Raw genomic sequence first — 13,471 nt, 5'->3', positions numbered from 1 at the left:
AGATAATTTGTGCCTTCTGTTAATGTAGGTCTGTATTTCTTCGTGTGCTACAGAATTAATGGTTAACTCTGTATGAATGTACACAGGTAACAGAATGTACGGCAGGTAAATGCCTCTAAAAATGACGTACTGGTCATTACATGAACGTCATTATACAACCTAAGAGGCGATGGTGTTGGTTAAGGCAGGGTTAGCTGGCAGATAGTTCCAGCGATCGCTTATTTTACCGCCTCTGAAGAAAAAGGGAAAAAAAGGAACTGTTAGAATACTATATAATCAAAAGTTCACACTCCCTAAGGATCGCCACTTGTCGGAAAGTTCACAGTTTCTCAGAAAAGCTGGAAAGAACCACGAGACTTCGTCTTTCAGATACTTGTGTCTTTAGCGAAACATTGCCTGTTCCGCGAACTCTTGAGGAAGTTGCCCTCTGTGCGAAGCCTCAAGTAGAGCATTTATTTCTTCATTGAAGTGTTCGCAGGACCAGATGATCTCTAGGCCAAACTTGCTGGTATACAATGTATGGTATAGTTGTTGAAGCACCACTGACGTATGCTAAACGATGATAGTGTGCTGAGAACACGTCCTAAGTTTACGTAGCGCTGCAGTGCTGGCAGCTCTTTCCGCAGTTTTCTATAAGACCAACTGATCCAGAGGGCCAGATCACGCAGTTCGAATGGAGCGAATCCAATACGCAGTGGCACAGTTGCTTGCCTGTTGACTTAATGACCCGTCAGTGTACACTTGTTGATGATCCGCATATGCCGCATGGAGGCGGGAGAAGGCACAAGGAACTTCGAGCATAGCCGATGCATACGCTCTGAAAAGCTTGATCCTTTTCCAATTACCTGCAGGAGTGCGAGACACTAATACAACGCGATCGAAGTTGGTGGCGTCAGGCTCGCTTAACCAAATGTGCCAAGACCGTATGCCTGGAATGCGTGGCTAAGATTTCCACTGGTTCTTTTGATGCGGCGAAAGTTCTCTACTTCATCCACATCTGCATAGAGCAGTTTTACGTTTTTCAGCGTTGCGGTCATTTGCGCCACCATTTCAGCGGCTGACCTATAATGACTGTAGTGCTGTCTGCTCTTAGATTGTACAGCGAGGCTTGGTGCTTTACTAAGCCACCAACACCATCGCAAGCGTTTTTGCCATGTCCTCTGGCCGAAAAAAGCCTCTTTCTTGACGTGCGCTCCTTCTGTGACAGCTGGTAAAGCTGATACTTGTTTTTGAAATGGCTACTGGCGCCGTCAGACACGTACGTAACGTGTTTGTCAAGTTGAAGTTCTTCCTTCATACACTGATAGATTTTTTTCCAGTGCAAAGCAAGCGTGTGTAGCATCATGACATACGTCATCACTGATGACAGCAAAAAATTGAGTGGATCCTCTGCTCGTGACGACACACGTAAATAGCGAGACCAGTTTTTTTTTTTGTGCCAATGGTATGATTGTACGTCGTTGAGTACAACAGCTGTCCAATTCTCTGCAAATCAAACGCACAGGATCCGTGCTGTTAATTCCGTTTGGCGTCGTGCATTGCTGAAGCTTGAATGCCCTTATATAATCATGGGTAGTCCACTTGACATGCCATACACCAAGCTCCTGGAGAAAGCTAGTAGCCTGTGCTGGGAGGTCTTTTTGACGAGGTCGCCATTTTCCCCTACAACATTGTTTACCTCTGTCTCGTCAGGGATCCCCAAAGTTGTAGTAGTAAAAGCATCCTCACTGCAGAACAATCACAATCGCCCAGGAAACAATCGGTCGTGGGCGAGGTCCAAGGACATAGTTCTTTGAGGTGGATAATAGTGTAGGCACTTTCAGTGAGCTCTTCTAGTGCGGGAACACAGTGTGGCGTTGGCGCAATATATGCAAAGGTGCACTTCTTGTTGTGGAGCAAGAAGAACCCATTTCGGCCGGAGAGAATAAAGCTTTGAGAGCCCAACAGATGTATCCGGATTGGCTTCCTTAAAGAGACGATATGTCTCCCGTACCGAGCGGGTCATGAACCTCTTGGCAGCATACTGTTTGTTTCCATCAATCGAAACAGATACTAGATACATTCTGTTGGGACTCTGCCGAGAACATCTATGCTCGTCTTTGGTATAATATTCCACAGCGGTCTGGATGTCTGTTGGCTTCAACAGTGTTCTCTCAGGTGCGTCTGGTGTTGACCATATTCCACCCTTCTCGCGCCAACGTCGGGATTTGTACATCATGTAGGCTGACAAATTAGGAATGAGAGCTTGAACTTTTTGTCGCTCCAGTTGGCTTGGCAGCAGAGTCACCAAACGCCTTCGCTCTTGGTACGACGAGCACATGTGATAGGCTTCTATAATGTTGGTGAACCATTCGTTGCACATGCTACATTTGGTACCTGAGGGGTCCAAATGGCGCTTGCACTATACGAAGGGAGATTTGGACCTTGCAGTGCCACCAAGTTGAATTTGCTTTAGCACCGGACGAGAGTTCCTTAGTCGCGAATCCGACTTCTGCTGGTGAACATGAGGCAAAGCTTCAAGTGGATGTAGGCACTTCTTTCTACGTCCCAGTTCGTCTCCTTCCGGTAAGAATTCATCGCCTCCCGTGGATTCACTTCCCATTCTTCTACACTCTACTAACTCGATCAAAAGAGACTATTTTTACAGCAGCCGCATCTGAAAGCGTGAACTAAACATGGGCGCCAATGATGGCCGCGGAGAGGAATGACTCCACGAACTTATGTCGGAAATTCAGACATTTTAGAACGGCATGAAATAATAATTATAGTTTTCCAAAACTGCTTTAACGTCGCAATCACGGTCAACTTTAGGCAAGTCAGAGCCTTATGCACGCTCTTTTTACCCCAATGTCCCTTTTGCTTAGCACCTTGCTGCATTCTGACCAAGCTCTCATTTCTACCACCTGTACTGTGATTAGAAACAAAATAATGCAACATGTTTTTCAAAATTCTTTTTCACGTGCTTGTGAACAGTTGTTTACGAGATTTTGAGAAAAAATTACGATGTTTCTTTTTATCTTGATTTTTAAATAGCGTTCATTTTTGTCAAAACTGCAAATTTGAGGGGAATTGTAGAAATGGTAATTTGTGATACAGCAAGAATATTCAGCACAATTGTTGACGAGGCTAAGTTCTCGCAGTCCAGCAAATTTCGAAAGGCTATGTTTATTGGTTTAGTTGATAAGAAATCGTAAATATAGCAACTTTTGAAGATTGTAGCAAATTAAGGAATTTTTCTAAAGCACTTCCGTTTTGTACGGAAGCCGGAAACAGTGCTAGCTGACCCTTCTTTACATCTAGGTTTTACACACAAGTATGTATTATTTGTAGCTGTAACATGGTGTATTTCACATCGTTGTAAATTTGTGAAAATGCCATGTGCATTAAATAGGCACATCCACACTGAGGAATCTAGTTATTCGTTTCCTCCAAAATTATTCATTTGGCAGAGAAGCCACGTTCACTTCAGGGCTACCTAGTGATATGCGCATAAAATATAAAATATTCAATGAAATAAAAAAATATGAAATTTTTCACCTGCGTTGACCTCTTGTGGAATCACCCCGGACGAATATTTTGTACAATACGTTCAATTTTATTGAATACTGGATCGTGAATCTCCAATAGACTACATGTACGCACGCTCCATCAGTATTTTGTTTAGCCACAAGAGTGTCCCTGTAACAGACATTCCTTAGGCAAAAGCAAATAAAAAAATCCCACTTTTCGTATTAATTGAGGCACAATGTGTTCCTTTACGTTACCGTTAATATTGACGATACCGTTAATTATTAGCCTGTGCCGACACTAGGCAAAATAAGCACACTAACCTGCAGTCTCCTGAAGTCAAGTTGGGTGCGAAGAATTTCTTCTCGATATTTATTAGGTCGGTGCTCTCCGCGCACTGTGCAAATCCGGGTGTGTCCCAGCAGTGGGCTGATTTTATCAAATCTGAAATTGTAAATTTGCCCCGAAGTAAGTGGCGTTCTGGAACCCTTCCATTAAACCTCTTAAAGTCAGCTAAACCCTGTAACAATAGCTGGTAGCCTTAAAATGACCAGAAATGAAGTAGTCATAATCGAACCAACACTCCTTTAGATTTGTCGGCTCTTCAATATTGAGCTTGACGATGTAATGATATGTCAACAATCTGAACTAGTGTGATCGATAGGACAAAGGCTCAAAAAAGGAATTGCACAACACGAGACAGCGCATTGCTTAGCATACTGAGTACCGTATATATATATATATATATATATATATATATATATATATATATATATATATGTGCGTGTGTGTGTGTCCATGCCACGTGGCTAGACAGGACCAATGTAATTGTGTTTGCCGTCGCTTGAAGCAATTCGGAATTTTTTTTAATTTGGCCTAAATAAATCATTAATTATTAAAACATAGCCAATTTCTGCGATAGTATTTTTAGAGCCAAACTGTGAATGATAAAAATATACGCTAACCGCAGAAATTTTATATCCAGCTTTATGCTGCTCAATACGTGCTATACTCGTCGTGCGTTCAGTCGGTGGCGCCACCGCTCTCCAAGCGCGCAGCGCTAATGCGGCCACATCGCGCATTTTGTCCCTGTTCCCATGCTGTTCCCTTCCCGGCGCGCAGCTCGACGTTGTGTTACGTTGTGTGCGGTGAACGTCGGTGCGTGAAAATGGCAACGCAAAACGAGCCCCGCTTGCTGTTTTGCGGCTACGGACGAATAACAAACGTTCAGGAATACTTCAAACGAAGTAGTTTGCTTCGTGGTGGCGACTTGTACGCCGCTAATCACGTTTACTGCGTGAGAGAAGAACTACACAGTGCCGTCGGTCCGTCGGAAATCATAGAAAATGCATCGCACAAATGAAGAGCGTGGAGTACGACGTGCGTTTAGAGGTGAGTAAACTTTTTTCTTGGCATGCGATAGAGATTCCTAGGCTATCGCCAGCCTGGCGCGCATTATCAGAAAACTGGGATAGTTGGCATACTAGTAGCAATGAAAAGAAAAAGAGACCGCACGAAGTGCCCGTCTCATGGATCTCTAGCGACGTTAGTGCTTTAAATGAGCGCATTATCTTGTACGCGGTGGCCGATCAGGTTCTATGAAACCATTCTCGGATTTTTTTCTACTGCGCACTTCTAGGCTTGCACACTCGAGCGGGCTGGTTCTGTTGTGTGGAGTTTCTGAAAACACTTACTTCTGTGCGGGCATAAACTGACTGTATTTTTCTTTCCCTAGTTATCAGCGCATAAAAGAAAAATTGTGCAAGCTTATTGCACGTGCAAGGCTGGATGTCGTGCCTGGTACAAGCGCGGCGCGGCGCTGGCGCTGTATGTCAACTACCACCAACACACGTCGTGTACGGACCTGCCGTGTGCTTGGCAGAAGCCATCGACCCGCCCAACGCTTGACAGAAGGAAGTCCATCAGTGAACTATTCCCGAGTAAGTGTGAGCGTCTGTTTACACTTTGCGGAATCATCGTTTTGAACATGTGCAACTGTGTTTTTCGTTGAGGTGGTCCCATCATAAAGCCAATCCTGAAGCCCCTCAGTCCGACAGTCGTGCACAGCCAGTTTCCCGACGTGAACTGAGCGTTCAGGCATGTCATAAATTTTGAAGAGAGTCGCGCGATTGAGGCACCTGATGCTGTTGTCGCCGTTGCGGCCAAGCAAACTGATGAGTCGCACTGCGACCTCGTAAAAAAAATATTTGATAATGAGCGGCAGCTTCACCATAGCTTTGAAATTTCAAGCACATTACCTCTGAGGCTCAAAAAAAGTGACATGCTGTCCACGCTCTCAGCAAAGGAGAAATGCTTTTATGAGTGTGTGATAAGCAAAAGCATGGATGAGGTTGTAGAAATTGCTTTAGCAACAAGGCAGCAAGCATCAGTGACAAGGTTTGTTGCTATACTATACCTAGTGTATCCACTTGCGTTTCTTGTGTTTCCTCTTATTGATGAGCATACCTAATCACAGATGGCACACAGAACACCGTCTGCGGATCACAAGCAGCAGTGCATACCGCGGTAAAACCAGGTGCAAAAACTATGAGACTCTGGCAAGTTCCCTTGCAAGGCCAAGGTTCTTTTCATATGCTGCAATTTTTATGGTAAGCTACAATTCAGAAATAGGCTGGATAATCTAGGCACTGTGCTAAATTGTATGAAAGAACTTCACGGATATTTAAAGCATAGCATGACCAACATTTACCGGTGCTGACTGGGGAGTCACCTTTTACTGATGCTTTGTGCAGGAAAACAAATGGAAAATGAAGCAAGAGCAGAGCTGTCCACAGCACTTGGCACTGTCATCCACGAAGTAAAGATGCATGCATACTTTGAAAGAGAGCTTGAAACTTATGTTACTCTGTCGATTTGCAGGTTGGCCTTTTCATCCACCCGGAGCAACCCTGGCTATGCTGCAGCCCAGATGGCATTCTGGATTCAGATGGAAGAATGTGTCTGGTCGAGATAAAGTGCCTATTTTCTTTAATAATAATAATGTTTGTGGTTTTACGTGCCAAAACCACTTTCTGATTAAGAGGCACGCCGTAATGGAGGACTCCGGAAATTTAGACCACCTGGGTTTCTTTAACGTGCACCTAAGTCTAAGCAAACGGGTGTTTTCGCATTTCGCCCCCATCGAAATGCGGCCGTCGTGGCCGGGATTCGATCCCGCGACCTCGTGATCAGCAGCCGAACGCCATAGCCACTGAGCAACCACGGCGGGTTCATTTTCTTTAAAGGATAGGAAACTCATCGACCATGAACACAAAGAAAGCTTCGTGGCATATATCCACTATGTGAATGGCCAACTTTGCCTGAAGAAAACGCACCAGTATTATTCTCAGATGATGATTATGCTGTACATTTTAGGCATTAGAGAAGCGTTTCTTTATATTTATTCATCACAGCAAAGCATCACTGTATGTGTAGATCGCGATGAAACATTCCTCGCAGAATATGTGCCCAAACTTGAGACCTTCTATTTTAAACATTTCTTGAGTGAGATAGTTAAGTACGCTTGAAAGCATTCTAATTTTTTCTTCTTTTATGTACTATGTGATGCACCAGTGATATTGTTCTAGTGCTTTGAAATGTTTCAGAATACCTGAAAGCATTCTCATTGTTTTGCTTCTTTTATGTACAATGTGATGTTCCAGTGATATTGTTCTAGTGCTTTGAAATGTTTTATAATACCTGAAAGCATTCTCATTTTTTGTTTCTTTTATGTACTACGTGATGAACCAGTGATATTGCTCTAGTGGTTTGAAATGTGTTAGAACTTTGCGTTCCAGTAAGTGTTAATGGTACTCTATGTTGGATTATGGTGTTTAACGCCCCAAAGTGACTCGGGCTCTGAGAGACGCCATAGTGGATGGCTCGGGATAATTGCGACCAGCTCAGGATCTTTAACATTGTCTGCTATGATCGGACCTTTTATGTTTGGAGCTGAAGACAAACCGGCAACAACTTGCATGGTTCCTTCTGAATAATACACGGGAAAGTTGATAAGCTTGGTGTCTAAGCCAAGCGGCCTGATGGCTGGTGCGAAGAGAGCCAGAGAAGTTGACTCCCAATAATGAAATGCTGAGCACCTTTTCGTGTCCAGGTGCAGGGGTTTGTCACCTTGTGTCTAAGGTACTGAAGTCTTCGGCATGGTTGCATTGTCGCCGCCATTGATAACGATCAGCTCTGTGAAGTAATCCCCTTAGGGTGTCGTATTGAGACTGATACTACATTTGACAAATTAGGTGAACGATGTTTCCCCTATTAAGTGGTCTAGGGAAATCAAGACATTTAAGCTGCGTTTTGAGATGCTGCAGAGATTCCCGCAACCTGCATGATGTGAATCAACATTTTTTTCGATTTAACGATGTATTCCTCACTGATGCTTGAGGGCTCCTGACCGAAAGGCGACAATGAGTCCTGGCAGTACTGACATTGCAGCGTACACAAGCTTCTGTAAATAAATAGTATTCTAGTCACCGATTCAGAGCATTTGTTTGTTTGCATTTTTGTGTGTCCGGGCAGAGCACATACCCCAGATCCTGAGATTTTAGTTTATACTTCTGCTAAGTCCACTAGGGAAAGCAAGACGTTTATGCCGCGTTTTGAGACGCTGGAGAGATTCTCGCAAACAGCATGATGTGAATCAACATCCTTTCGATTTAACGATGTATTGCTCACTGGTGCTTGAGGGCTCCTGGCCGAAAGGCGACAATGAGTCCTGGCAGTACTGACATCGCAGCGTACACGAGCTTCTGTAAATAAATAGTATAGTCACCGATTCAGAGCATTGGTTTTTTTGCATTTTTGTGTGTCCGGGCAGAGCACATACCGCAGATCCTGAGATTTTAGTTTATACTTTTGCCAAGTCGACTAGGGAATAATACATTTTGTCAGTATGCCTTTGTAACCATGCACGGCTAGCTCCAGCAGTGCCACTCTGTATTAGTAAAACCACAGTAATGTATTTGGCAATATTCATGTGAATTACTGCAATACTTTCAAACAAACGCTCCCGTGTGCTTACAACAGACCGGTATATAATTGACTGTGTGTTGGAGATGTCTGTGCTAGTACTTCAAATTTTTTTTCTGGTGCAATATTTTTGTCTCTTTAAACATACTTACAAACGTCTCACAGCTGGGTACGAGTGGTGGCCCTGACTTTCATTTGTATTGTGTTTCAATGTTCATCTAAATCTCCATACAAGAATTTCTGTATTATGCCTCCACAGGAATGTCGGTATTGTACCACTTTACGATAAAAACTTCTGCAGAAACATGCATGCCATTCATGCTCTGGATTATCAACACTCCTCGGCATAATGTTGTGCTAGATATCTAGTTTAGTGCTACAGTTTAGTGTCAACATGACCGTCGTACAATTACGGTACCTTGAAAGTTGCACGACTTTTTTTTCATTTGCAGTAATTGACATGGCTTTTGAGAAGCTTCCACTCTCAGCTCACGTGCAGGTACCAACATGTGTGAATTTAAAATGAACCACAGAAAATTGTATATTTTTAAAATGTATTTGTATTTACCATCCATAACATCACGTGCTGACTTATTATACAAAAACACCATGCCAGCGCCGCTACAGCTGCTGCTATGCTGCATTCCCCATAAGCCAACGTGTATATGCCATTATCACCTGCAGCCTAAAAATTGAAGAAAAGGTTGGCTCAGCCACTGAGAGAACGACCTCAGTTCTCTTTTGGAAACATTACAACTAAGCATGTATGGTAGAGAAACATTCAGTGACGTCAGCCTCAGCCCAGCATATTCAAAAGGCTGCTTTTTCGCCCAACAAATTTATCAAAATGAGCGTTCATGCTAACTGTCTGTCTGGATTACTTGGCTCATAAATAATGGGTGGCTGAAGGTTCGCAAGAATGCAGCACATCCGCATTATGTCACTTATGTGGGGAATCAGATGAATAGGCACCCTTGGTTCACTATGCCAAACATTTTCACTCTCTGTATAGCTCTTTCAACGTGTATACGCACTTGTGCGACATGATAGGTTTGCTCCAGCTCTTCATGGGTGAATTGAACATTTTCTTTCGAAAATGGCGGTAGCACAATAATTCCCTTCAGGCTTTCAGTGGGTGCTTTAATTCCAGGGAAACCCTTGTCCGCTAAAATAACATCTCCTGGTTCTATACGATCAAAAAACCCTGACTCCAGCGTAATGTGAGTGTCTAAGGTGCGGCCACCATACGCCTGTGACACTAAAGGTGACTGTTCCATTTGACAATATAAATATCAAAAACTTCAACGTGTAGCCACCTTTATAACGCGAAAACAGGGCACGTTTCTGTTCTGTAGTGGGTGGTTCTTCTGTGCGAAGCTCTGTGCAATCAATTATGTAGCGGCAGCGTGGGAAGTGCAGCTTAAAACATTTGGGCATCATGGCTTGTACTGCTCCAAGCGATGGCTCCGGTATCCAATTCTAGTTAATACCAAGTAGAATATGCGGCTAACTGTCGTGCGATGAAGGCCAAAAAGCACTGCAATGCTGGCGAATGAAACGCCCAGCTTCATCTTCATCAGGAATATCGACAACTTCTGGGAAATCGGCACGTCCACTTCTCTCACAGCAATGGGTGAAATCACAGACAATAACAGAGAAAAGACGTGTGCGCTAACGCCGCACAGTTCAGGAAAGGCATCCTTTCTCTGGATCGGAGAATTGTAGCCAAGAAATGCACAGCTGCGCTCGTTCGGTCCAATAGCTGTCGATCTCACAGAGGCACTTGCTTGTACACCTTCCTCAACAATGTTGGTATGGCAAACTTGTGTAGATGCGGCGCCTGCTGCTGTCACAGAGAGGAACAGAGTGCAAACACCTCCGTTAAAATCTGCATGTCTGGGTCATCTGAAAAGTTGTAGAAAAGCATCTCGTCAAGCTTTGTTTTAAGTGCTTGGGAAGAACTTGAACGCATTGAAATGTTGCGTTAAGCTCAAGCAAAAGAATAATGTCTTGGTTTACAGGAACAATTGAGTAATGGGATATTAGTTAAATGGAGTCGCGATAGAATACATGTTCCCTGCCATTAGGACCACTTATGATCATTGGTGCATGAAATGAAATGCCTCGAAACGCTGCTTGAATTCAGACACAACACAGTGCTTCCAGCAAACAACTGGGGTGTGGCATGAGGGTGGTACATCAGGGCAAGTGTCACTCCCAAATAATTTTTTTTTCTATTTACTATGGGACACCGAGCACGAGAGGTAAACACCTGTCTACGCAGCACCTATTCCGTGGGAAGGCCGTGCCTCGTCCAAAATTTCTGGCTAGGCCACTGATGCAAACGAAAGACGCCTGGAGACTAGTCTCTCGTGATAATACAAAATATATATCACTTCTGCTCACCATGGATGCGCATGTGCCCGTTTCTTCCGGTGCTGCAATGATTTCGTCGGCGAAGTCAGTCGACGAGTTCTCAAAGGAATCCGCAGTCGCCGTGATCGCGCTCTTGGATGTCGGCGCTTGAAGCACTGCGCTACGTCACTGAACCCTATAAAAAAACAGCTGTAAGCACGCTTAATGAATACAGCAATATATTTTCAGTTTTCATGGAGGCGCAACAATTTCTTCGAACTATCGGTTCAGCCGCGCTTCAAAGTCGTAAAGAACTGTAGCATTGCAGCAATTTTTCTCACAGCCGACTCTAACCACTTCACAGGTAACCATTCTACTAATAACACTCACCTCTTATATCTGTCCAGCTTTGATGCCGGTAGTACTGCATCACTTCTTCTGTAACACGGCAGAAACACAGTTGGCACATAGGCGGGATGGCCGGCAATCGTGCTTGCTTTGTTACCGACAAAGTGAGCACTGCAGATGATTGTCTTGCGTTGCACTGGTTGCCAACAAGGGAACCAACAGTGTGTTAATTTTACCTTGAGAGAAAGCGATAGAAACCGCGCGAAGACAGGACGCGCTTGCTTACCGGGTGCGCCGAACGGCAGCGATCCAACGTTGTCGCCGATCAGCCTCGTGCGATTTCCAAGGAAAATGATAAAACTGCACCTTCGGCAGTTTTCCTGCCGTGTTCTTGTAGCTTTTATGACATCCGCACACGCAACAGTAGATAGAGGTCGACTGTTTTCGCCGCGTACACACGCTTGCGTTGCTAAGGGCCATCGTCCACTTGCTGCGGCTAGGCGCGGCTGTGCGGATGGAACAGGGACATTTCGCCAGCCGCCGCCGCAGTAGCGCTGCAGGTCTGATTTGAAACAACAGCGCTCGAGGCCTATATAACAGTATTCTTCCATGCCCGAAATAAAACCCACGAAAAAAGAAAACGTGCCGCGCAACTTGACCAATGAAAGAATGGATCGGTAATTTTTAGGGTTGTTTACAATTTTGTCATTGACTCTTTTAGTCTGAATATAATATTTCAGAAGTTCAGTAAATAATCACCGAATATGAACTTGCGAGAAGCAAAATATAGTATGGCTCACTCCATTACGGATACCCATTACCTCGGTTCTGTCCAGTTGCGTGGTAGTTGCACTTTTTTTTTTTAATATTCTGCCTCAAGTCGCACACATGAGGGTTTTCGACAGTGGTAATATGTAAGGTCGAAATTTAAAATAAGCTCTTAGACAAAAATTGCTCGTACAAGAAAATTCAAGCCACTGGTGACCGACATACTATTAGCGAAGGTAGCCGGTCAATGGCAAAGAGCACTTACGAAGTTCACGGCTGCGCCCCCCCCCCCCCGACAGCCGCCCCGCGTGGTGTCTCGTCTCAAGGACGCTCGCCAGTATAGGTGCACTAAAAGCTCAGTTTATCGTTCACGGCATGGCTCGCACATCGCCGGTGTCAATCGATGGACGGTGATCATGTGGCAATAACGTGGCTAAATATTTATTCAGCTCTACGAATTGCTTTAAGCACATTTTAGTGGCTTTTTCAGTGACATAAATGACGACTAAATGGTCCCGTTAAAATTATTCTACTACGGCTTTGTTCAGCGTCGAGCTCCCATTTTATCTCATGGTGGAATTGAAAAATAATGACAAGATTACTAGCATATCCCGCAATTCAAACGTCAAACACTTGCACGCTTTGCTCAGACTTTGTCAACTTAAATGACATGCTTGGCGGTACCCCGAGTTACGGGGCGACTAAGACGTTTCGTCGTCCAAGTCCCGATTTTGAAGCCCAACTATGGGCAGTCCAACGGGCCCGCGAAGTGACGGAGAAGGAGCACTCCGCTACGTGCTAGTGCACGTTCCGATGGACCTCAATAAAGTTTTTCCATCCATCCATTCATCCATTTCTAGCATATTGTTGTCAACATGACTTGGCGACTTTTCGCCGAAAATGTTTTTTGACACCAATTTGGCGATTTAAAGTTGCCGGAAAAGAGGTTACCCACAGTGCTTTTATTGCCTAACGTGGTCGCACCTTTAAGCATGTATCTATTCTTTTATGCCCATTTTTATCCAAGCCAATTCAGATGGCACTGCGTCAATAAATCGATAAAAAAATATACGCCCTAAAGTAAAGCAGCGTTATGAGATTGAGCCATTAGCAAATTATAGATCGGTCCGCTGACATCTCTATACATTTTTACTTCGTTAACCCTTGCGTTATGTTGAAGAGAGAGTAACCGAGTAAAAATCTTCGCGTAGGTCCTTAACTGCCGGCAGAGGAGCTTGGAGGGCGTGAAAAAAATGTTCAGCTAGCCATCATCGCCTCGAATCCTACCAGAAGTATGGATAGGTTTTATTTGTAACCGTACGTTTGCTAGCTGAATTGACGACAATCTTTTCGGGAGTGCATTTTGAACGCATCGTTGGAGGTTGAATTGCCGACGTTTAAAGCAGACTGCATGATTCTTCAGTCACGTTAGCTGCAAGTACCAAAGGGTGAAAAAAACCAAGGACTCACCAGATAAAACTTTCCCGCCGTTGTCACAGAACATAGACAT

General features: G+C 44.2%; 1 protein-coding gene across 2 annotated transcripts in view; it reads right to left on the bottom strand.

The window, feature by feature from the left end:
• The window catches only part of LOC142573216 (uncharacterized), a 217,223-nt gene that overhangs the window by 35,282 nt on the left and 168,470 nt on the right, over nt 1–13,471 (bottom strand). For both annotated transcript variants that reach the window (XM_075682806.1, XM_075682805.1), the window contains exons 7-8: nt 13,432–13,471; nt 3,831–3,951 (exon numbers count right to left, since the gene is read on the bottom strand). The exon at nt 13,432–13,471 is cut by the window's right edge and continues 106 nt beyond it. In XM_075682806.1, coding sequence (XP_075538921.1) covers nt 3,831–3,951; nt 13,432–13,471 — 161 coding nt within the window. The remainder of the gene's footprint in view (nt 1–3,830; nt 3,952–13,431) is intronic.

This window comes from Dermacentor variabilis, chromosome 2 (genome assembly GCF_050947875.1).
Source record: "Dermacentor variabilis isolate Ectoservices chromosome 2, ASM5094787v1, whole genome shotgun sequence".
NCBI classification, from domain to species: Eukaryota; Metazoa; Arthropoda; class Arachnida; order Ixodida; family Ixodidae; genus Dermacentor; species Dermacentor variabilis.
This window is presented reverse-complemented; position numbering and strand designations above follow the sequence as displayed.